General features: G+C 31.6%; 2 protein-coding genes and 1 long non-coding RNA gene across 3 annotated transcripts; 1 reads left to right on the top strand and 2 right to left on the bottom strand.

The window, feature by feature from the left end:
- Nucleotides 1-2,997: 2,997 nt before the first annotated feature.
- LOC148554316 (uncharacterized) lies at nt 2,998-5,745 on the top strand. The gene is made up of 8 exons (XM_088495098.1): nt 2,998-3,116; nt 3,325-3,781; nt 3,854-4,000; nt 4,148-4,426; nt 4,891-4,977; nt 5,381-5,451; nt 5,499-5,564; nt 5,625-5,745. The coding sequence occupies exons 1-8, from the start codon at nt 2,998-3,000 to the stop codon at nt 5,743-5,745; spliced, it is 1,347 nt and encodes a 448-aa protein (XP_088351224.1).
- A 9,314-nt stretch (nt 5,746-15,059) lies between these two features.
- LOC107606164 (14-3-3-like protein) lies at nt 15,060-17,331 on the bottom strand. The gene is made up of 4 exons (XM_016308165.3): nt 16,479-17,331; nt 15,969-16,091; nt 15,457-15,573; nt 15,060-15,364 (listed from the first exon to the last, which is right to left on the bottom strand). The coding sequence occupies exons 1-4, from the start codon at nt 16,962-16,964 to the stop codon at nt 15,311-15,313; spliced, it is 780 nt and encodes a 259-aa protein (XP_016163651.1). The 5' UTR covers nt 16,965-17,331; the 3' UTR covers nt 15,060-15,310.
- A 2,333-nt stretch (nt 17,332-19,664) lies between these two features.
- Nucleotides 19,665-23,477, bottom strand: LOC110264414 (uncharacterized). Its single transcript, XR_002350572.2, has 5 exons — nt 23,273-23,477; nt 23,122-23,183; nt 21,441-22,146; nt 20,050-20,120; nt 19,665-19,955 (listed from the first exon to the last, which is right to left on the bottom strand). It is a non-coding gene; the product is annotated as an uncharacterized LOC110264414 (long non-coding RNA).
- Between the last annotated feature and the right edge of the window lie 2,546 nt (nt 23,478-26,023).

Here is a 26,023-nt window from a genome sequence, read left to right as displayed (position 1 = left end):
CACATTTTAAGGTACTTGCTGGACATGAGAGACTTTCTGGGGTACATCCTTGTTATTGTCTAATGCTAATGAAGTTTCTCTTCATATTTGAGGAGAGATGCGAAATATAATCGTAGGTTTATTTGGGTATATTGGTTGTGATTCTTGCTCTTTGAACTTAGCCTTTTGGATGAAGTTTTCATGGTGGAAAGTTCTCAATCTATTTGCTTCTGAGTTTATTTGATTACTCATGTATAAAGTTATGTGATGTAGTATGGATGTGGAGTTCAAGTTAAGTGGGTACAATGACAGTTTGAAAGCACTGATAAATTTTATGTTAACTCAACCCAAGAGTGGGTTAAACTCATGATAACTGATTACTGTGTAGAGCTTTCTTTGCTTCATTTTGGATTGTTCCTTGTTCCTCAAATTTTCCGTTGCAATGGAGAAAATGAAATTGAAAATGCATACAAAAACTAATTGAACTGGTATAGTGATTAAATTGGATGAGCAGTGTAAAGAGTCCCTAATTCTTGTTTCATTTGGATGTTATAGCTATTGTCTTAGGTGCAATGTTGAAGTTTAGAGAATGATGGTTAGGTTTAGGGTGTAGAGGAAAATTGCCTTGGAATCAGTTGAAAGTCAAAGTTTCATTGAGAATCAGCATTCCCCTGTAATTCACGTAGATAGCATCTTTTTGGATTACTTTGTTATCACTTTAGATGGTTCTATTCTGACCTTAAAATTCGGATTTTGGATTGGCATGTACATTAACAAACAACGTTGAATATTATATTTTAAAAAGATAAGAAAGCCTCTTCCAACTCTATGGTATACGTGTTTATTCCAGGGCTTGTGCATGAGACTCGTGAGGTTTTTAGGAATAAAAATCTTTTGGTTGTGATACCATTAAAAAAAGTTGTTTTGCCATGTTGTTTAGACATCGTGGGAATACTGACCCAAAAAATAAAAAGACATCGTGGGAATATAAGTGTTCCAAAGCTGTAAAGGGTTCTGAGCTTGAAAGTAAGAGGTGGGAGGTGGCGGTGACAGTCTTGAATGTGCTTTCAGGTTAGCTCCGAACGAGAGGTATATGTAAGAGATTCTGATATTTAAGTTCACAAAAATTTTAAACAGGTTTAAATAAATTAGGATTGAGAAATACTTGATTTGATGGGATATTATAGAGAAGTGGTTACTTTCCTTCTTGTAGGGGAAGTTACACCACGTCCTGAGGGTTATCTTTTCTTCTTTTGTCCTATAACCTTCGGGCTTAATGCCCCTTCATGTACCAAAAAAAAAAGGAATAGTAAAATTTAAGATTAAGACTGAGAATTAAGGAATAAATTTAGTTTAATACAATAAGAGTGATGCGTAAAATTCTCTTATCCCTTTAATAATTTTCCAAATCTAAGGCATGCATGATTCAAAGATGTTATATTAACCGAAAAAAAAAGGATTTTTTACATGGAGGGTGGAGGCCCTTTTTTTTTTGGGTATATGATGGGGTCATAGGCCCAGAGGAAAGGATGGGGCCACAGGCCCAGAGGGAAGGTGCTCATGGGCATGGCTACCTCCTTCGGCGGAACGTCCCAAAAAGTAAGCCTCGGTTCCAATTTTCCATCCAAAATATAGGGTGAGAGGTCATATTTTATTTTTTCAATTAAAAAAAATTGTGAGAGGATCCATTCCTCTTCTGAAGGTATGAGAGAAGTTATTGGCGATTCGAAATTTCGAATTCAGGCACATGTGGTTTGTATTAGTAGTCTCTGTTGCCTTCTTCAGTTTCTTTTCTTCATTTGGGCAATAGGCCCTCTACTCTGACCAAAACTAAGTCCAATGTAAATAGTGCAACGTGTCTATTGGTTATTCACTTTTCATATATAGTTTCTCATCAGTTTTTTGTGGTTGAACTAATAATCACATAAAATGTTTTAAACCATAGATGTATTAAAATTATTTTTCAAAAAAAAAAATGAATAGTTAAACAAAATATTTTTAATATAATTTTTTTTATGTATAATTAAATAAAGGTATAAAATTTTCTTATATTGATAATATTACATTTTAAGGTTAAGTTTCGATTTGATAAATTTTTGGCTTTTTAAAAATAATTTGTTAAAATTAGCTTTTTAAAAAAATAATTTTTAACATTTATAGTAATTATATTTGATAAATAAAAATAAAAATAACTTTTAATAAATACAAACTATAAATATTGTGTTTGATAAAATTATTTAATAAATATAAAGTATAATAAAGAGTATATATATATATATATATATATATATATATATTACATTTCAAAATTAAAAGCTCAAACACATAATCTTTTATTTATCAAATATTAAATAAAATAATTATGTTTTTTAAATGACGATTATGGCTATTCTTCAAACTCAAAATGAAGCGAATGCACAGAAAAGGAGGCAAGCAAAACAAAAGGAGAAAGCAAGAAGGAGTTATCCTAAAAATCGAAATAATAAGGTGTATAATACAATACTTAAATGATTTACAATTATTGGAATGTGAGGGGTATAGAAGTGTTGAAAAGTTGGGAATGGTAAAAAATTTTAAGAGAAAAAATAAGGTAAACATGTTAAGATTGATAGAAACAAAGAAACAGGTAGTGACTAGGTTTGATGTAGTGCAAATTTGAGAGAATGATGCAGTGAGTTGGAAATTTGTGGGATCGGAAGGTGCTTTTGGGGGGTTTATTGTTGATGTGGGACGACATGATGTTTTAAGTCGAGTAATTGTTATAAAGGGAAGAGATGGTTGTGTGTGGAATGAGTGTTGACGAATAATAGTTTCAATTGTGTGTTTTGCTTGGTGTACAGTACACATGCCAGAGAGGACAAACTGACTGTGTGGGAAGAGTTGAGCTTTATCCCTGGGTTATGTCAAGTCCCAATTTGCTACATGGGTGACTTTAATGAGGTTGTGACAGTGGATGAGAGAAAAGGAGCCAGTACATTAACAGCAGCAGCGAAAGATTTTAGAAGATAGATACAGGATATGGAGCTTGTAGATTTAGAGTTGAATGATCGTAAGTTTACTTGGTTTAGGGGCCAATCATGCAGTCGTATTGATCGGGTGTTGGTTAGCGTGGAATGGGTTGAAGAGTTTCCTGAGACGTGACTTAAAGGTGGGCAGAGAGGTTTATCGGATCATTGTCCGTTGATAGTGGAGGATAGTAGAGTGCGAGGGGGGCCAAGGTCGTTCCGAAGTTTAGATTCTTGGTTCACGCATGATGGTTTTCTCAGAATGGTAAATGAGAAATGGAGAGGGTTAGAAGATGTTCATTTTACTGAAAAAACTGAAGGCTTTAACGATATGGTTCAGGAGATGGCATAAGGAGAAGTTTGATGATATTGAATTGAGGATAAACAAGCTGGAGGATGAAATCTGGAAGGTAGATGAGTTGGTTAGTAATGGATGCTATGATGCAACTATAGAGGCAAGGAGGGCCCTTGTTAGTGTTTGCAAGAAATGGTATGTCAGGAAGGAGAATTATTGGAAGCAGATGTCAAGGTCTCGACATGCTAAACACATGGATAAGAAGACTAGATATTTAGCCTCAGCTAGAAGACGGAGCAATCACATCGATGCCTTAGTGATAAATGGAAGGGTGGTGAGGAATCAAGCCAGGATCAAACTCGCCATAAGAGATTTTTGCAAGAACTTGTATCATCAGGAAGCGTCACATTTGATAGGCTTCCGTGATGGGCTAGTTAATAAGATACATGAAGAGGAGTCTGCAGAGTTAGAGAGGATGCCTTCGATTGAAGAAATAAAAGATGTAGTGTGGGATTGCGAGTCGTCAATGGCGCCTGGGTGTGATGGCTACAATATAAACTTCATTAAGTGTTAGGAAGAAATTGGGTCTGACTTCACTAAGGCTGTCATAGATTTCTTTCAGTCAACAGAGTTACCAAGAGATTCTAATGTTACTTGGGTGGTGCTGGCTCCGAAATTTGTTGAAGGTAGGGAGATCAAAGATCTTTGGCTAATTAGCATGGTCAGATGTGTGTATAAGGTCATATCGAATGTGCTAGTTCGGAGAATGCAGAGGGTGATGCCAGGATTAGTAGGAGAGACTTAGAGTACTTTTGTGAACGGTAGGAAGATACATGATGATACTTTGATTGCATGTGAGACGGTGTAGTGGTTGAAGACGAGTAAGAAGAGGTTGGCAATAATCAAGCTGGATTTTCAAAAAGCTTATGATAGAGTGAAGTGGACTTTTGTGGATATTGTACTTCAGAAGATGGCGTTTGGACAAAGATGGAGAGGGTGGATTAAGGAATGTATTTGCATGGCGTCGATGTTGGTTTTGATAAATGGGTCGCCTTCTAAGTCCTTTAAGATGGAACGGGGCTTAAGGCAAGGTGATCCTCTTTCTCCATTCTTATTTGTTCTTGTTGCTGATGTCCTTTATAGGATGGTAAGAGAGGCAGTAAGGAATGGAAAGATTGCTCCTCTGTTGGTTGGTAAGAACAATATTGAGTTGTCCCACGTAATTTGCAAACAACACCATACTATTTTGCCCACAGAAAGAGGAGACTGTCAGGAACTACAAGCGGCTTCTGTGGTGTTTTGAGATGATGTCAGGCTTGAGTATTAATTTTGATAAATCTAGTTTGATTTCGGTTAATTGTGAGTATGAGTGGGTAGATAATTCTGAATAGCCTGCCAATTTACTACTTCAATTTATATAAGATGCCCAGAGTAGTAGTAGAGAAGTTGATCTCCTTGCAGAGGAGGTTCTTATGGAGTGGAGAGGATGGCAAGCACGGGGTACCTTTGGTGAAGTGAAAAATTGTGCAAACTCCAAAACAGCTAAGAGGGTTGGGAGTGAGTGATGCAGTAGTTCTGAATGTAGCACTGTTATTTAAGTGGTGGTGGTAGTTTTCGAAAGAAGATGGTTCATTATGGAAGAAAATTGTGTTGCCTTACAATGACATGAACCCAAATATTCCATTTTCTGGTCAGCCTGTACCTAAAAGAGGAGGTCCATGGAAGAATATTTGTTAGCTACAGATAAAAGATCAGCAAGTGATGGATAAGATAGTTAGAGGATTGTCTTTGGAGATAGAGGATGGAAGAAGAATTTGATTCTAGGAAGATAATTGGCTGGCTTGTGGTGTGCTGAAAGACATTTTTCCATGGTTTTTCTCAGTTTCAAACCAAAAGGGATCTGTAATTAAGGATTGTGAGTTCTGAGATGGGTTAGAGTAGATATGAAATTTTCAATGGAGAAGGAAACTGTTCCAATGGGAGTTGAAATTAGTGAATCAGCTTTATGGGGTGCACAATCTGTCAATTTAGCATTCGAGAGGACAAGATAGTGTGAAAATTTGATAGATCAGACATTTATTCTACTAATTCCTTTGTGCAGGTTTTGCAGGCTGAACACTCCTGGAGAACATTTTCAGTTATCGCTTCACTTGTTCTATTTGGAGGGGGTTGGTTCCACAAAGAGTTGAGTTGTTCACCTGGTTTGTGTTAATTGGCAGGGTCAATATTAAGGACAGATTAAGCAGATTTGGCATTATTGATCAAAATGATACTGATTGTGTGTTGTATAAAAAGGATTCTGAAAATGATTACCATTTGTTTTTTGTTGTGAATTTACTTGGCAGGTGTGATGTTCTTGATTGTTCGCCTATAAGAAACTATGGTTTGTTCCAGGAACAATTAAGCAACACTTCGAGAGTTGGACATGAGCTCCTGCTAGAAACAATGAACACAATAGGTGGTTGATTAGTTTTTGTGCTATCATCTGAAATACTTGGTTGGAAAGAAATAGCAGGATATTCAAAAATCAAGAAGCAGATGTTGTAGAAGTTATCAACAAGTTGATTATGAGCTACAAATAGTGAGCTGATTTTGATCCTTCTAGTTGTTGATGACAATGTTAAAATTACTACAATTTAATTTTCTATTTGTTACCTAATAACTTGGTACTTTCTAACTGCTCCACCTTGTTGTATTGAACTTTTGGTTTTAAAAAAAAAAATTATGCTTTTTAAAAACTCAAAACACTTTTTTGAAAAGTTTGCCAAAGTCTGTAATCTCAACGAAATTTCTCAGAAAATGGAGTGAAAATTTATTGGGCGGCATCTCCAAGTCTCCAACACAGATGACTGACTCAGTGAGGAAAATTAAAAAAACCACCCACCAATGAATATTGTCCATAATATTTATTAAGTATTACACTATTACGTGACCCCCTTTGGACCTTTTTTGGTGTTAAAGTAACTTCTGCAAAGGAAATGGTCAATGCTCTAAAGACAAATGGTGGGATTGGATATTACGATGAAATATCCTGCTTTTTGGGTTGAAAGAAACTAACGAATTCCTTGCTCTTTTCCTTTTAGTTTTTTCTTGGTATTAATTAATGGAAAAGTATAGGTAAACAATGAAAATATTAAACAATGTAAACAATAGATATATCGGATGTTCATTTTACTAGTGTACGGATGGTTATTTTAATATTAAAATTTAGAAGATTAATTTAGAGGTGTAGTGTGTTTTTATTTGATTGGTGGTTGTTCATATTGTTCAACAAAGTCATTGTCCCCCTAATATTCCCCTTAATTAATTGCTAAACGTAAATTGTCCTAAGTGTTGGAGTTTCTCTGACATACTATTGTGATTTAGTTTGCATTTTTTTTTATATTTAGTATTTTTTATTTTTAAAATTTTGTGTAGAAAAAAAAAAACAGACAATAAAATCATTTTTTTTCACTTTTTGTTTTTCTTTTTATAAAATTAAAAAAAAAAAAATACAAACCAAACACGCTCTTTAATTATCTAAATTTCTGAGTTCGGTCTTCAAATATCACTGATAAAACAAATAGGGTTGGTCATTTAGCAAGCTATCATCCTGATATTTGAACTCAATTTTTATCAGTGTTATGATAGTCGAACTCAAAGAAATTATTATTAATAATAAAAAAAGTTTCACCAATAATTCAATCCAGAAAGGTTCAGCTCTCGTCTTGGTAGAAAGGTTATCCACTTAAAGCTCAATTAGTGACATTATATTTAAGCACAAAAGTTAAGTAGAGCATCCAATAACAAAGACATAGTTTACGTTTCTCAAATAATATTTTGTGTAGATTAGAGCCATAATAATTGCAATGCGGAAGATATATTATGTACTTGTTTTATGAAACTAGTATACAGATTTTGCTCCTGTAATGCATTGTTCAGTTCTATAATATTTCTTGTACTTGTTATTGCTCACCTTTTTTTTTATTGGACTGGGTTCTTGCTTACTTGATTTCCACTTTTTTCGTCTAAAGCATAAGTGAAGTAAAGCCTTTCGGCCACCGATTTTTTTTATTTAAATTAAATAAATATAATATTTATCAAAATAAATAAAGATAAAAAAAATTATTAAAATACATCTTCAGTTATATCTCGGTGCATTAATCCCGTGCTGTGGTAGGATGTTTGCAAATTATATCTCGGATGTAACTGTAATATGAACATAAGCATATTTTGGATACATTGTACCCGAGATACGCGCATTTTCTGATTCGGGTCAATGTATCTGAGATAAGGGAAAATTACCAGGATATTACCAGACTCGTCTTCTATTTGTTTATCCATTTTAGTGAATGCCTTTTTTACAAAAATATTGTAACATTGTAGATAAAAAATGGACCTGTAATATAAAAGTAACTAGTTATACAGAAATCATACTTCATTACACATTAAACACATTTAATAACAATCACTACATTAAAGTGGCAACATTAGAACCAAAAGGCCTAAACCCTAAACTGCATGCGTCGTCATGGATCCGAGTGAGGCGCATTGGGACACCCACGTCTGGTGTGGCCCTCTCTGTGGCAGAGCCCACATCTCTTCTCCGCACGTTCAATGGCATCTATCTCAATCCGGATCCGAGTGGATATCGGCTTTCCCAATGCCTTCCTTCGCATGGCTGAGTTGGGCTTTAGGCGTGCACCCTACCATGAAGGCCACATCTTTTCATCTGGTATCGGCTGAAATTCCCTCTCGTATACCTTAAATACAGAGACCATCGTGTACACGGGGTTCATGAAATGACCCCACTCAATACTTGTAGTTGCACATGCCGCCAGGGCGTGTCGACATGGGTAATGCAATGACTGGAATAGGCCGCAGTCGCATGTACGCTCGGTCAGACGAACGCGATATGAAGTCTGTGACCAACCATCCACCGGCCCCATTGGGATAAACCACCACAAAGAAAAATTGATTATTCTCCATCAGAACAAAACCGAAAAGAAGAGAAAGAGAAGAATGGTTTGTGAATTGTGTGAGGAGAGGTATTGGGATGGTCTCTATAAATAGACTTATTCTACAACATATCTTGAGTACAGAGACATCTATACAATAATACACATATCTTGGGTGCTGAGACCCTAATTATAATCTTAACTATATCTCGAATGCTGAGGGGGGCATTTCGATATTTCCCCTTATCTCGAATGCACTGATTCGAATTAGAAAACGCTTGTATCTCGGGTGCAGTGTATCCAAGATATACTTATACTCATATTACGATTGCATTTGAAATATGATTCGTAGACACCATATTACAACATGGGATCAGTGCACCCGAGATATGGCCATTTTGAACAATGATCTTCAATACTCAAGATGTGACTGAAGATATATTTTAATAATTTCTTCAATGTTTATTTATTTTAATAAATATTATATTTATTTAATTTAAATAAAAAAATCCTTCGACTACTCAGTAATGTTTCTATTAACGGCAATACTTTAAAATTTAAATTGATTTCTACTATTTTTTTAGAGAAATTAATCTTTGTTCTTTTAGAATATTAGATAAATTAATATTAATAAATAAAAAATAAATTATTTATCATTCAAAATTTCAACAAAATAATTCCTCTATTAAATAACTTTTTGGAAAAGCTTAAAAACTTTTTTCTCACTGTAAAAACTATTAAATACCAACTTATCAATAGTTGTATTCGTATCTAATTTATGCGTAGGGAAGAAAAAAAAAATAATTTGGACATTACTCTTCTACTAGGGCACTGATGTGATTGGAAGAGCATCATGCGAATTCCGATTTTCATTGATTTGGACGGAATGCTAACCAATGAGCTCAATTCCATATCTAAAGTTTGGTCAAAAGCACTCATCAGTGCTATGCCATAAAGAAGTTATCCGCATTTTTATATTTTTCCATCAATAGCATAGTAGTATATTATATTAGCATGTTACCAATATATTCACCAATAAAATTTGAGTATATCTATACACGTATTAAATTTACAAACTAATAAAATTTTAATTAAAAATATAAAAAATTTAAATTATTAATATATTTATTTTATATTATTAAATAAAAATATTTAAAAAATTTTATTAATAATGAATTTATCACAAAAACATATTTTAGCTACACGGCTAAACTCATAAAATTTATTCAAATTAATGATCAAATCGATTTTTATAATTAAATTCAACCAAATTTTTAAAAATTAAAAGTTTTATGTTTTTTATACACGCCTTTTCTTTTCTACATCTTCTTCTTTCTTTTTTTTTTTTAAATGTTATTTTTTTCTCAACTTCTCTTTTCTTTTTTCTTCTTTTTTTGTTGATTTTTTTTTCTTTCTTTCTTCTATCACCAAAATTTTCCTCTTTCTTTCCAATGCCTCTCTCTTTTAATTTTCTTTCTGTTTTGTTCAAATTGCTACTATTAATGAAATATTTTATTCAAATAAATCATTTTAAATTAACATTATAAAAGCATAACACAAAAATAACACAAAAAAAACAAAAGTTTTAGTTGAAAAATATATAAAATATTTTAAACTTACAGAATTTTTAGTTGAATAAAGCAGAAGAACAATACATAAATTTTAATTGAGTAGTACATAAATTATTTTAAATTGTGTAAATTTTTTAGTTAAATAATACAAGAAAAGCATAGAAATTTTAGATCAAAAACATAAAAATGTAACTTAAATAACACATAAATATTTTGAATTTGTATTAACCGTAAAAAATTTCTATGTTTGCTTTCTATATTTCTCTTCAAATATCTTCAAAAATGTGTTTATCTTAAAAAAAAATTTTGTTTATCATAACAAAATCTTTTATCATTAATAAAATCAATTTTTATACTTGCTTCTTATGTTTTTTCAAAAAAATTTGTGTGTTTATCGTTAAATAGTTTATATTTGTATTTCATGTTTCTCTTTAGAATTGTGTGTTTAACTTAAAAAAATTATATGTTACATCATAAAATTTGTGTGTTTGGCATAAAAAATTGATTTTTTTTTTGTTTTTCATATTAATTTTTTCATCTGTTTATTTTTTTTCATAAATTGTTTTAAAATGAGAATTTTTTTTATTTTTTTATTTTTGCGTTTGCGATTTCTTTGTAAACTGCTGACACATCACACATGTACCATGTTATGTATAATTTATCGATACTTTTTTTTTTTTTTTCATTCCACGCCATAAAACACACATCATGCTGATTCCAATTCCACCCATATTCCACCCACATTCCTATCAATTTTATTTTAGAAAATCTAGTCAAGGAAATGGGTTCAATGTATTTGTAATAAAGAGAACCAAAATGGAAAAACCCAAAACAAAAAGAAAATATTATGTTTATTTTTCATTTAATTATTCAAATTTCTTTTACATTAAAGAAATCTTCTATGCTTGCATTGTTTATATATACGTTAGATTTACATCGTAACGCGTACTTATTCATGCCACGTGCATGATAATTTGGCCAAAAGAAAGAAACTTTATATGATTTAAATATTATATGAATATATAAAAAGTATTTTGATATTCAAAGAACTAAGTGTCATTATAACTTTTAGAATATTATATTTTATAGTTTTGTATAATATTCTAGATTATTTGAGATAGAATTTTAAAATATTCTAAAATATCTCAAAAGTTTCGAAAAATTCTAAAAAAGTTTTAAAAAACTTTAAAATATCATAGAGTATTATAAAAAAAATGTGAATATATATAAAAATATGAAGAGTGATATAGAATAATTTAGAAGAGTTTAGACAAATGCGATAGATTAGATATTTGTAATGAAGATTTTATACATTTGATTTAGACTGTTTGATTAGATTCAACCATAATTGTCAATTAAGGAGGTGGTTGGTTATAAATAGAAGTGAGAGTTTTGGCATTAGTTGTATGAGTTATTTATAATAAATACTTGTGTAGTGAAATATTCTTTTCACCAAAATCTCTTTTTTTTTGTGTTCAGCTGTATTCATAATTTTTTTGTTAAATATTGATGATTAGACTAACTTGGTTTTAATTTAAAGGTTAAATAAGTTCAAATGTCAGCACGGTAGCATTGAAATGTGTTCAAAGTGGTGACACTTTGACATCAGAGCATGGTTCAAGAGAGAACTCAATTGATTTGTGGGTATGACTTCTAGTATAACTATGGAGCATAAAGGAAAAGTGATATTATTCATTTTCAATGAAAAATGAAGAACACGTATTCTTTAAATAAGTCTAAAGGTAAGGACTTTAATTTTTTTGTAGAGAGTGTTTTTTTGTTGGAAAATGTTCTATCCTCTATGGATATGCGTTTTCAAAGGATAGAACATTACAAGGAGATCCTTAAGACTCGTGTTAGAAGAACTAAATGCTTTTAAGGAAAGCATGCTCTAAATAGAAGAGAAACTTAAAAATTCCTTAAAACTATTCAAGGAGGCAAAATCTCGACCGACCATTATAAGAGAGACGACGAATATTTGGAGTATGCTTTCAAAGCTTCTAATTCTTTCAATACATGAGTTTTGATGGTCTCCTTGATATGTTCTATCATTTGAAGGTACACATCTATAGAGGATATAGAACCTTCTCCAACAAAAAAAAAAAATCCCTCTTCGAAGAAATTAGAATCCTTACCTTTAGGTTCACTTGAAGAATATATCTTTTTTCTTTTTCATTGAGAAGAAACAGCATCTATTCTCCTTTGAGTCTCAACATGCTCAATTGTCATACTAGAAACCTAACCACGAATCACTTGTGTTTTCTCTCGAACCTTGTTCTGATGTCAAGTTGTCACGGCCTTGGAGACATTCCAACACTACTGTACTGGCACTTGGACTTAATTAACCTCTTAAGCTAAGATCAAGTAAGTTTAACCATCAATGTTTAGCAAAAAAAAATATGAATACAAGAGAAAAGAAGTTTTGGTAGCAAGAATATTTCACTACACAATTTTTTTTTTTTTTAAAATAACTCACACACCCAATACCAAAATTTTCACTCATATTTATAGCCATCCACCTCCTTAATAGATAGTTATAATTAAATCTAATTAATGGTCTAGATCGAGTGTCCAGAATCTTTATCAAATATCTAATCTATCACATATTTCTAAATTTTTTTAGATTATTCTATATCACTTTTCATACTTCTACATATACGCACACTTTTTTAAAATGTTCTATAACCTTTTAAAATTTTCTAGAATTTTTTATTATTTTTCAGAACTTTCAAAAATATTTTAAAATATTTTAGAATTATCTAAAATAATTTCAAACACTCTAAAATACTATACAAATACTATTAAATATAACATTATAAAAATTATCGTGACATAAAACTCCTATTTACTTAAAACAACGGTTAGAATTTTGTAATAGTACCAAAATTCTTATTATGATAAAAAAAATTGTATATACATAAGTATACGTAATATCTAAAAACTAAAATAGTAATAATAATAATAATAATAATTACATGACAAGTGAATCAATAATACACCATAATGCATATACTTGATATTAAGGTTTATTTTTTTAATATTGGGTGACAATGGGAGTAATGCATAACTATGATATACTTGTATGTTTTATTGACATATTAAAAGCAGTCTTAAATTAAGGAAATTGCTTCCAATACTTTATATAGATCAGCAAAAAGACAAAAAAAAAAAAAAAAAAAAAAAAACTAAGGGTAATTTAATGTTTGGTGGAAAGAAAAAATAAAAATTTTAAATATAATTAACATCCAGCACCTATCAAACCACAAATAGCTCCACTCCCAGCTATTTTGGCACAAAATTTTTTTGGTGGGTACTCCCATGAAGATATTATAATTGTCTTCATGTGATGATTTTTCTTTTTGACCCTTAGATGATAGATTGTAGGGTTAGATTTTGATATGTTATAAAAGTGTTGTTTTTATTTGAAGTGTGGCCAAATTAATAAATCACACTTTTATACAAAGCATCTTCATAAAAAGATGTTTTTTGCATCTTCATTTGAGTAGCTCCTAATTTTTTTTCCCATAACCAAGAATGGTAACATTATCTGAATTTGTAGGTATCCATTCTGCCCCTTTTCGTTTGGGGTGGATAATTATTCGCTTCTGCACCAGAATAAATTTTTAACAAAGTGGGTTTTTGAACGGGACGGGATCGCATTTAAGTTAAACCTGTCCTTATATATATAATTAGTAAAATGATTAATAATATTGTATTATATTTAAATTTTTACTTTAATTTATGTTATGTATATAATGATAGTTATATACATTTTAAAATTTAATTTTATTTGTTAAATTTTAATAATTATAAGAACGAGTAGAGATGAGATGAACTAGGATTTAACTTTTTATTATCCGCAAATAAAAGCGAACAAATTAAATGCAAATTATTGTAAGACGAAACGGAGTCGGATAGGGCAAACGCCCCATTGCCACCCCTAATCAGCGTTGACTCATTTACCTACATTATACGTTCATGGGACCATTATAGAAAAGAAAGTTGTAATATTACCATCCAACTATTTTAAAGAATGAAGGAAAAATAAAGCTATGTATACGTTTTGTATTATCCATTTGAATCTAAGCTCTTTTGCATGCAATAATTTTTATGTTAAATAGGATTTTAATTAATAAAAAAAATTGGTGTGTAAATTATACAAGTACTATGAAAGTTCTTAGTATCTATTTATTTTAGTCATTAGATCGTGTTATTTTTATGAATTTATCTAAAATATGTTAAGAAGTTATAGGATAAAAGAGTAAAAAAAAAAATGAAAATTTCAATGTATTTAATATATAAAAACTTTAAAAGTTTGATTTACACTTTTTATTAAAATTGTTTACTTGCAATATTCTTAGCAAAAGCCTTTTTTTAGCAAATTTTTATTTTATTAATAAAAAATAATTTATTTAATTATTTTTTTACTGGAAAATATGAATATAAAACTGGGCTGGAGCGTGTGAATAAATTGCATCAAGACGATTTTGACAACTGGAAAAGACATGTGACTATGTGAGGACTGTGTGAGTATGACAGTTGAATAGGTAACTTTTCTTCAGTACTCCCATAATAAGTTTAGGCGTCATAGGCCTCGGTACAACTCCAACAATAACCATCATATATGTTCCAAATAGATCCAATTACGAACACCTTTTCACATTTCCATCCAGGCTTCCACAAAATCCTTCCACGCCAATCATGTTTATACTACCATTATACTTCCCGGGACAGCGTGGTTTCATGGTGTTGCTATGGACCGATGGTGTTTCTCACTTTTAATAGGCTTGACTTAACATCTATATTGATTGTTGAAGTTCATGCTTCAGGTTCTTTTGTTTATCTCGCATTATTTAGGTCCCTCTTAACATTTTATTTATATGATTTAAGTTAAAATAGGACGGTGACATTAGGGATAGAGCTATCAAAGCCGTACTTGGTGCAGAGGAAACAGTTTGTTGCAATCAGGACAACGAATTCAGTCCCACATGTGTCTCAGCTTTCTCACTAACAAGCAAAGCCGTCCTATGCTTGTTTCATTGTTTGTCCTTAGCGCAGAGCATTTTATGATTATGAATATCAAGAAATGGCACAAATCAACAGAAAATACAGGAATGCGGTACGTACGTAAAAAACAATCAGTAATCTCGGGTTAATTATTCGTCTGGACGGCGACTTCGGGCTAACCGGCTAAGTAATTAATTCAGAGTATGTAGTTTCGGATATGAACATAGGCGAAGAGAACAATGACTAAGAAAAAGTCAGCAGCGGCAAATTCTCTAGAGGTGAAGTGAATCTTAAAATTCCATTCCATGTAATAAAAACTTGGGTGTCCTCAAGAAAATAAGCAATTTAGAAACACTTAAAAAGGAAGGACAAACTAAAAACAGCCCAATACATCCATAATTCATAACAGACATGAATGCCTAAAATCTCAGTACCCAAACGAGATCAAACAAGCAGCTTCTCCTTTGAAAAACATATAGAGGAGAAGTTCAATTCTAATTAGCAGTAAAAATTTGTTTACTGCTGTTCATCTGGTTTAGGAGCTTCTTTTATTTCATCTGCTCCATCATCCTGAAACCATAACAAAGAACAAATAGAAGTTCAATACATAGCTCATGAAATGATGTGACAGACAAACATAATATGGGGGTTCGAATCAATACCTGCATGTCAGAGGTCCACAGGGTGAGGTTATCACGGAGGAGTTGCATGATCAAAGTGCTATCCTTGTAAGACTCCTCTCCAAGTGTGTCCAATTCAGCAATGGCTTCATCAAAAGCCTATTGAATATAGAAGTGAAAATATTCATCATCATGTTCATGAGTATATAAACAATATACTACAAGATCAGGACGAATCATGAAGTTATTCTCTAACGCTTGAAGGGGATCGCTCATCTATTACGAGGATATGACTTGTCAAATATTTTATTATTTATTAGCTTTATTTTTAATGAACTTCAAAACATTTATTGCCTAGCAATAACTCAATAAATATTTTGCCATAGTGGTAAATAGACAGGTTGATTTGAGTTATTCAAAAAACACTAAACAGTAACCGTTGATGATGGCACTGCAAAAGGGCCCAGTCCACAGTTTTTCCCTTTCCATCGCAATCCATCGAAACATCTGATAGAAGTAAACAGTAAAATAACAAGGATCTAGCAAAATCTAACCTGTTTTGCAAGGTTGCAAGCACGATCCGGAGAGTTGAGGATTTCGTAGTAGAACACAGAGAAGTTTAGAGCAAGACCCAGCCTGATTGGGTGAGTTGGTGGCAGCTCCGCGTTAGCAATGTCCTTAACAACACAAAGAAGCACACAGTATTAGACCTAATCACATGTAAAACTTATTACATGCATCAAAGTAACAACAAAATAAAATAAAACAGAAAAAAGCCACATCAAAATTTCCTAATTCAAAATTGTTTACAAGGATAATCACACAGATATTTCACAAATAATCATGGAAATTTTTAGCAACCATGTCTGATGACGAAAATATTTAAAATATTTAAAATCAAACATGCGTAACCGCAGAGTATCAAGAATAACCAAGAGAAAGAGTGCAGATTTGAAGAATCACAACAAAATAGAAGGTTAAGATCTGAAATCTGGCTAACAAAATCTAACAGATCTGAACCGAAATATAACAGAGATCTACCAGAAACAAGAAAACTGATATACCTGAGCAGATTTGTAAGCCGCGAGGGTGCTCTCGGCGGCCTCCTTGCGCTCTGCGCCGGTCTTAAACTCGGCGAGATACCGGTGGTAGTCTCCCTTCATCTTAAGGTAGAAGACCTTGGAATCGCCGGAGGAGGCGGAGGGGATGAGGCGGGTGTCGAGGAGCTTCAAGATCCCGTCGCAGATGTTGGAGAGCTCCGACTCGATCTTGGATCTGTAGTCACGGATCACCGCAACGTGGTCCTCGTTGCCGCGACTCTCCTCCTTCTGCTCGATGGAAGAGATAATCCTCCACGACGCGCGCCTAGCTCCGATCACGTTCTTGTACGCCACCGAGAGCAAGTTCCTCTCCTCCACCGTCAGCTCCTCGTTATCGGCGGCGGCTGACACCTTTTCCATGAACTCAACCATCTCCTCGTAACGCTCTGCCTGCTCCGCCAGTTTCGCCATGTATACGTTCTCCTCCCGTGGCGATGGTGCTGCCGCCATTTCTCCGAACCTAGAGAGTGAGCGTAAGAGCGAGAAAGAGAGAAAGAGAGAGAGAGAGGGAGAGAGAAGAGATCTGGTTTCTAGAGAGAGAAAATGAAATAGAGAGCGATGAGATGGTAGAACGCGGAGAAGGCGAAAGTGAGAGGGGTGGTTTTTGAGTCTGCTGCGTCCGATAATTGCGTTTTGGGAAGCGTGGGTGGGGCCGTTTCTGAAACGCGATATGAACCGTCGGATCGTTTTATTTTTTGTATTTATTGTGTGATTAATTACTATTTTATTTTCTGCACCATTGTCGGTTACCTGGACATTTTAAAATTTGGAATTTCTTCGCTGGTTTTGATATTTTTAAAATTTAAAAAAAAGCGACAGCTGGCAAACACGGGGTTTTGATGCCTCTTCTTGTGTGTGGGCGATAAAGGTTAGTCTTTCTTTCTCTCACACACTGTCATCCTCCTTTTTTTTTTTTTTTGGACATGCACCCATTGTCTTTTCTGTCATTGTGAATTTTGTGTGACGATGGATCCTACAACCAAGAATAGTATTCGGTTTTGGTTGGTTTTTTTTTTTGCGACTTAAAAAAAAAATAAATAAAAAATTAAGAAAGAAAAAAAAACAAGAAACTGCTTAAGAAAGGCAGTCCCGCTGAATACTACTTTCAAACTCCTTCCAAGGCAATGGAAGTTCCACTTGGGCGGTTTTGGTTGGTTTGAAGAAGTTGAAATTTTAATAAACATCCAAATTAGTTTTTTTCTTAAATTAAATTAAATATTTTAATTTTCAATAAATTTTTATTATTTTTAAATTTTCCGACACTAGTGCGACTGAAATAAGGATTCATTTGTCTTATAAATTTATCAAAGATTTTATTGTCTAATAATAAAATTTAAGTAAAAATTATAACGATTTTTAATTATTAATTTTATATGAAAATAATTATATATAAATTTTTATCTATAATTTATTGTAAATTTATTTATTTAAAAAATACATATTCAAAATTTTATTTGAAATAATAGAGAAATCAATATATCTGATAAGTGTAGTTTTCAGATACTTTTAAAATAATAAAAAAAAATTTAAAATTAGAATATTTGATATAAAATTTATTTGAGACTAATTTGAATATATACTTCGACCGAAAAGGGTTCATGAATTCCATTGAATGATAATCAATTTGGGATGGAAAAAGAAAATGGGCCGAAGTGGTGTGGTTAATGGGTCCATTTATGAGGTTGGATTCTCCACCGGCCACTGCTTAAGCCCTGAATAAAGCAAAGCGCTTTTTTCTCTGCGACTTTCCCTTACTTTTACTTTTTTCTTCCACCACAGGTCCTTCTTAAACGTGAGAATTTAAGAGAACAAAAAATGAAGAAATAGAAGTAAGAAATAAGAAAGGGGGTTGGTCGGTTCATGGGTCATTCTATTCAGTAGTTGACTCGTACGTGAAAAAGTGCTAGACTTGTCACCCCAACCGGTCACTGCTCAACTCAACATCATGTCATTGTACTTTCTAAAGTAATTAGATTAGAGAAATTTTTTGGGTACAGAATAAGATTAAGTGAAAAGTGATGAATTTTATTAAATTTATAGAGAGTATATATATTGTATATAATATTTTTTTGTGATTTTTTATTATAAAAGAGTAATTTTTTGTTTTATTAGAAAGTATAATATACCATAATATATTGCTTTTAAGTTAGAGTTCAATCAAATTTTAAAAATATTTGTATTATTAGTAATTTTAAAAAAGGTTTTAATAATTTGTGTAAATATAGTTAGCCTTATGTATTAAGCTGTTAACCATAGTGAAAAATATGGCTAAATAGCTAATTATGATAATAAGGTCAGCAATTATTACAGGCATAAAATTAAATTAGTCAGACATAAAGGACAAAGGAGAGCTATACGTATGTCTCATTCTGTTAAGAATTTTGTAAAAATTTATAAAATTGTTTTTTAAATTAATTTGTATTTTTTTTAAGGTTAAAGAGTTTAATTCAAATTTATATATTGATAAATATTTATATATATTAGAGTTATTTTATAAATTAAAAACAATTTTATTAAATAAAACTTTTGTAAATTATACTTATCGAAATAAAAGTTTCTTTTTGTTTTGTTTTACCAACATAATCGTTATAATATTTGAAAAGTTATGTTTAAAAAATTAATTTTAATAAAATACTTATCGAAATAAAAGTTACTTTTTGTTTTGTTTTACCAACATATATAATCGTTATAATATTTGAAAAGTTATGTTTAAAAAATTAATTTTAGTAAACTATTTTCTTAAAAAATCAAGTTTTATTAAACCACGCTTTTTACTTTTTTTTTTTATTTTCACTTTTACAATATCTCCAAATTTAATAGGTTAAATTAATTCTCTACAAATTTAAAAATCTATTCATATACGTATTTTGATTAGAAGTTTACCAATGGCGCAGGACTGCAGGTGGCTGAGAATAGGGGTGGCAATGAGTTGGGTAAGGTATGATTTGAACCCAATCCTAACCCTACTTGCGGGTTGAGTTTTTAACCAACAATTAATCCTACTCTACCATATTCTACTCGCAGGTTGAGAAATATCCAACCATAATCCTATCCGTACTCAATCCGCGGTATCCAATTCTACCCGTGGGTTGACAAAAAGAAACATTATAATAACACAAATATCTCATAAATAACACAAGTATCTCATACACAACATAACCATCAAATAACACAAGTTATCCCATGAGCATTCAAATAATACAAGTATTCAAACAACACAAATTATCCCACAAATAATACAAGTATCTCATACACAACATAACCATCAAATATTAAATTACACATAAAAGTCTTTGTCTAAGTAAATAACATAAACATAAATAAAATTATTTAATTTCATGTCTCCATGAGCATTCCATTTGTTGCAACAACACCATCACTAGTTTATGACTTCATATACCGCATCATCATCATTTGCAATTTGATAATCAGGTTTTCCACCTAAAAATCAAAGATAATAAATTTATTTATTAATCAATCTATATATAAATTTAACATTACCATAAACAAATAGAAAAGTTAAATCATAAATAACCTCTTTGACGATATGCTGCCCACAACCAGTTTTGATTACACATAAGAGCTTCCACAATATCTTCATGAAAACTGCCACAATGAGGAGCAATTACTCGACTACTTGTGCTAAAAGAAGACTCAGAAACAACAGTAGACACAGGGATAGCAAATATATCTCTCGCAATTCTTTGAAGTGTTGGAAATCTAACCCCATTCACTTCCATTAAGCAAAAATATCAAAGTCGGCACTCAAATGATGAACATCTTCCTCTATGTAATGATCAAATTCAGTCTTCACAAATGAACCATTTTTCTTCTTCTTTTGTCTAATATACAACTGGTAAGCAGCATCATCATCTTGCTCTGCATTCATCTGTAGCTCTTGTGTAGAATCCTCAAATGCATTACTTGAATTAGACGGATTCTGTTGGTACTCATAAAGCAAGTCATAGCATATCTGTTTGATCCTCTCAATCTTACTTGAGCACTCATCTTGATTTTGACATAACATTGAGAATTTATACTCAAACCTAGCAAGCTTATACCTAGGATCTAGAATGACAGCAACACCCATCATGTCATGAATTTCTTCCCAATACTTATCAAATTTTATCTTCATACTACATGCCATATTACTAATCAGTAAATTTGGAGAAGCAGACCATTTTTTCAAGGCAACATTTATATCACATACTTTGTTAAAATAAATGTTGGCTGTTGGAACTTGAGTACCAGAAAATAATTGTGTCACATCATAAAACAACTTTAATTTACCACAAATTTCTTTAACAAGGTCCCACTCCTCATTGCTTGGCAAACTTTTGTAATTAGGATCCTTTTGTCTTAATCGAGGAAACACATTTCGATACAACCATGCAGTCTCTAACATCACATAAGTGGAGTTCCATCTAGTTGGACAACCAAGAGCTAATTTTTTTTATAAATTGAACATTTGACTTACTACACCAACTCACAAAGGTTTCATGTCTTTTAGGGGTTGAAGTCCAATACACCACACTGTCACAAATTTTTTCACACTTTCCTTAACCAAATTTAGGCCATCTTTCACAATTAGGTTCAAGATATGAGCACAAATAACGCATATGCAACATGGAACCCCCCAACAACAAATATTTTGAATGTAAGTGCCCCAACAACTCATCAACCATAGCATCATTAGTAGAGCAATTATCCAATGTAATAGTTGACAATTTTCTATCTATGTTCCACTCTAACAAAACTTTCATTAATGCATTCGAGAGCACTTCACTCGTATGAGGAGCGGGAACATAAGTAAAACTGAAAATCGTTCAAAAATATATTTCAATTATTATCTAAAAGACAAATTAATTTCAAGTAAAAAATATTAAAAGTCATATCAATTACTAGAAGTATAATTTAGAAGTTTACCTTAATACGTGCATTTACAAAATCCATGAACTATAAATGTAGTGTGCCGTGACAATTATGTATCATTTTTCTTGGTTGGAAGTCCACATGTCGGTTGTAATTGCTACTCGACTATCATTTCCATCCATTAGCTTAGTCATGTTAAGCTTCTCCAACTCATACATTTCAAAAATGTCCTTCTTGATTGTGTTTCGACTAGGCACCTTAAAAGTTAGTTGCATTGATGCATATACTTCCTTCATTCCAACATGTTCCACAAAAGATAAAGAGTACTCATGCATACATATGGCCTTGACAATACACCTTCTTGTATAAGATAGATCAAATGCAAAGGCATCCGCAGCACTCCTTGCATGTTTAGACAATGAATCCACAATTGTTGATTGCCTAGAATTTGCTAATTTGATCCTTTTACAATAGTGGAGCACATGATTCTTCAAATTTATAGTTCCATTTCTTGGATTGGCTCCAAGAACAGATTTGCAATGGTTGCATTTTGCCTTCCAGTCTTTTCCTCTTGAAATCGACTAAAGTATTGCCAATAAACACTCTTCACACTCGATTTGTTGCTATTTTCAATCGAAGCGGACTCATCTGAAACAAAATTAGTGGTTGCTTCCACTGGGGGTTCTTGTTGTTGTTCTTCTGTTGCCACATCTTGTGCCATTACATCCATGTTGGTACTTGACATTTCAAAGTGAATTCCCTACAAATATATATATGTGACATGTTTAAATACACTTTGTACAGATAGTCAGATATACAAATTACAACTAGTCCAAATAAAATCAAATTACATAATCAAATTACACACACATACAAATAAAATAAAAGAAAAAGAAAAAAATAATCATCTTGTCATAACTAGTCAAAAATTCTATTTTCTAGTCACAGAATTTCAACTTCACTCTTTTTGTAAAGGTATAAGAAATTAAAAATTATTGTTATAGAAATGAGTCAAAATTAATTAAACAAGTATTACTAAATAAAAAATAGATAAACAATCAGCGTTTAAGTATATATTCATTAAAGATAAAATTTAGCAAATAAAAACACTATTGTATGTTAATTGGTGAATTATATAGGTTATCTCTCCATTAAAATTTTTAAATTATTTTCTACAGTGAAAAGGAAAGAAGAGTTTTACAAGATAGATTAGTTACTTTCTCAATGTAAACTTGCAATGATAATAGACAAATAAAGAACTAAAAATAAAATGATTCATTAGTGAGACATAGAGTGCAGTTAAGGATAGATCATTGCAACCTTTAATTTTTTCGGGAAAGGGGGAGGGGGGGTTTGGGAGGGGTCTTCAAACTTGCTTAGCTTTGAATAAGCTTCGAGAAGAGCAACCTTTAATTTATGTCGTGTCTTTCCTAGTTTCCATTTTTTGTTTATAAATAAATTTCAGCCTCAAAGGTGAGTCTTAGTGTTATGGTAAATTATGAATTCATAATCTGACTCCATCCATGTGATATAAAGAAAGCAGTTCCAGAGGAATATACACAAAAAAATGTGTTTACAAGAAGCAAGAGACACAATAACTCAATCAGACATGAAAGACATGCTCAAAAAATACTCAGAATAATTATAGCTACAAAATAATTTGAAATACTCAAAATAATTATAGCTAAGAAGTACACTATGCAAGGTATATAAAACTTCACAGTATAAAGCTTACCACTAAGTTAGGGAACAAGTCTAATGAGTCAACAGAGACCAGATCATCGATGTTGTTATCACCTGAACAAAGAATCAGAGATTTAAAGTCAATAGATGTCCACAATCTGTATTTCGTGCAGGATGATGAGCATCATCAAGAGAAATACTACCTAATAGAAGGCCTTCGCGAACAAGCTGGCGACGAGAGTGACGGGAGACTACAACACCGCCGGCGACGCGAGTAATATGAGTAGTGCCGGCGACACGATCAGAGTCCAAAGAGATTTGAATTTGAGAATTGAGAGAAGAGGATTAGGGTTCTTCTTGCACCATTGAGGGAGTGGCTGTGAAATAAGGGCTGTAATCTGAATGATTGAGGCCACCAGATTGTTAAAAATTGTATTTATATCTCATTAAATGAGAAATATGTTTTATAAAAATAAATGAGTAAAGTTTACAAATTTATAAATTTGGTTTAGTGTCTAGGAACTTTTTGCACATGCTTAAGGTCATTGGTTCAACTCTCATATGTAACATTTTAAAGCCAATCCCGCCAACTCTCATATGTAACATTTTAAAGCCAATCCCGCTACGTTACTAACAGCACTTCTGCCAACTCTTATTTATAACCGTGTTTAATGGAAGTGTTTTTGTGGATGTGTCTAATAAAAATGTCTTTTTTATGACTGAGACTAATAGAAGTGTCTTTATAGATGTACTTTTTGGATGTGTCTCTTTATACATGTGTTTAAAATATAATAATTAATTATTGTTGGCAATAAGTTGGCAGATAATCTATTGGTATTCTATACTTTTCCTTTTAAAGCATATATAACACATATTATGGGGGTGCGGGTAGGGTGGATAAGGTTGAGGCTCAACCCGTACCCCGCTCCGTGCCCAACCTTACCCGCAGCGGATCGAGTTGGCAACCCTACCCGACCGGGTTAGGTCGAGTTGGGTACCCGCGGATAGGGTCCATGCTGCCAGGCCTAGTTGAGAAGAATGGCAAAAATGACTAAATTATTACTTTATTTTGTGGAGCATTGTAAGTCCTATTTAGCAACTTCGTCCATTTTTTTGACTAAATTATTGTTTGCTGCAATCACTAACAGCCTAAGAGGTACATCTATAGTAATAGAGGGGAGCAGGAAGTGGGAATAATACTCAGCTCTGTATTTTATACTCTAATATTTTTTAATCTTCATTTAGTTTTTTTTTATTTTGTTATTGTTGTAACAGTGATGTTTTCTATCAATATTGGATGTTGTTATGTTTTATTTGAGTGTGGATGATGACAGCGAATAAATAAAAAAATCAAATTTGCCTTAAGACAAATCGGACGGTTAGTTTTAATATCAAATTAAACCCTCATATTTGTAATTGGCCAACACACGCATGCAAGAATCGAACGATCAGATTTAAATTAATTTGATTCCCATCACATATTAGATGGCCAGAGTTAAATAGTTTGAAAACAGACGGTAGGAATCAATTCCACAAATCTAAACTCTCCAAAAGTCTTTTTTCTCTCCTTCGCTGATCCTTCTCACTCTCACTCGATTCACTCTCAATTTTTAATACTATCACTCTTAAACCATAAACTAAAGAAGTTGATATCTTAAATTTTACGTTGTTAACTATCTTAGTCAACTTAATTATATAAGTAATCTTTTTGTAATTTTTTCAGTGTCTATAAAAATAATAATACTGTAAATTAATATTGTTTATAATAATTAAATGGTAGTATTAGATATATCGTGTATAGATAAATATTAGAATTATATAGTTAGTTTATATTAATGATAATTAGTATGATAATAAAAATTAGAGATATATTAGTTATGTCTTAATAAAATTTAGATTTATTTTATAGATTTATTAATTTAATTGTATTTGTTTAGAGTAGGATGGAAATTAGAATTTAATTTGTTGGTTAATTTTAATCATAATATTTCATATTCGATTCTTTGGTAGTTTTTGTTTAGTGTCAATGTCAGTGCTATAGTAATTTAATTAAGCAATTTTAATAACTAAATTAATGGTGTTTAATTTAGGGTTTGTCGATAATTTGATTAATTATTTTAGTTGTATGAGAATATAAATTATAATTATGGGTTAAATTTATTAACTATACTTGTAATAGATAGCAATTAGAATTTTAATTTTTCGATAATGTTAATCTTAATGATAAAGTTAAAATGTTAATGAAAATAAATGATTATATTTTTGGTAGTTATTTTAATGTTATTAATTGTTGTTAGGGATTAGAACTAATTATTTCCATAATCTTAATAAATAAAAATTATAATTATTTAGAGTTTATGATAAAATATAATTAATTATTTCACTTTGTATGTATGCATGAGTGTAGTTATAGGGTAAATTTATTTATTAACTATATTTGTTAGTATATATCGTTAGAAATAAGAATTAAATTTGTCTGGATATTATTGATAATAAAATTAATTATTATGATAATTAAGTTAATATTAATCCATGGGTAATTTTATTAATTATATTAGTTAGTTTAGTATAGAGGTTAAATTATTTTTTTAATATTCATGTTAAGTTAATAATAATTGTTAGTATGTTAATGGAAATTGAAATTATAAGTGTTTTAATTTATTATTGATTAATTAACTGAAACTACTTGAGTTACTATTTGTCTATGTTTTGTAGGATTCACGAATGTTAAGGTGTGTCCACATGAATTCATTAGTTGCATACAATTCAATTGTTGAGCCTTTTTTTTTTTTTTTGCGAGACACTGTCTTTTATCACGTATCTCAGATTGGAGAGATCTAAGGTTAGTCGGCTTTGTTAACAACTTTAGTTGAGAGATGACACTCAGACATGCATACCTTTCATCTTTTAACTGGTGAGTACGCTATTACGTTGGAAGATATGACTTTAATTCT

Source organism: Arachis ipaensis, chromosome B7 (assembly GCF_059453495.1).
Source record: "Arachis ipaensis isolate K30076 ecotype BB chromosome B7, ASM5945349v1, whole genome shotgun sequence".
Taxonomy (NCBI): Eukaryota; Viridiplantae; Streptophyta; class Magnoliopsida; order Fabales; family Fabaceae; genus Arachis; species Arachis ipaensis.
Note: the sequence above shows the minus strand (reverse complement) of the source record. Positions and strands in the feature narration are given on the sequence as shown.

Bases quoted from the DNA above. Each gene is read 5' to 3' on its own strand.
- LOC148554316 (XM_088495098.1), top strand. From the start codon at position 2,998: ATGGAGCTTGTAGATTTAGAGTTGAATGATCGTAAGTTTACTTGGTTT. The intron at 4,001-4,147 runs GTCAGATGTGTG...GAGACGGTGTAG, and splicing joins ATCTTTGGCTAATTAGCATG to TGGTTGAAGACGAGTAAGAA. The intron at 4,427-4,890 runs GTAAGAGAGGCA...TGGTGGTGGTAG, and splicing joins CTGATGTCCTTTATAGGATG to TTTTCGAAAGAAGATGGTTC.
- LOC107606164 (XM_016308165.3), bottom strand. From the start codon at position 16,964: ATGGCGGCAGCACCATCGCCACGGGAGGAGAACGTATACATGGCGAAA. The intron at 15,574-15,968 runs GTTAGATTTTGC...TATATTCAATAG, and splicing joins CTTGCAACCTTGCAAAACAG to GCTTTTGATGAAGCCATTGC. The intron at 15,365-15,456 runs GTATTGATTCGA...TTATGGTTTCAG, and splicing joins TGTGGACCTCTGACATGCAG to GATGATGGAGCAGATGAAAT.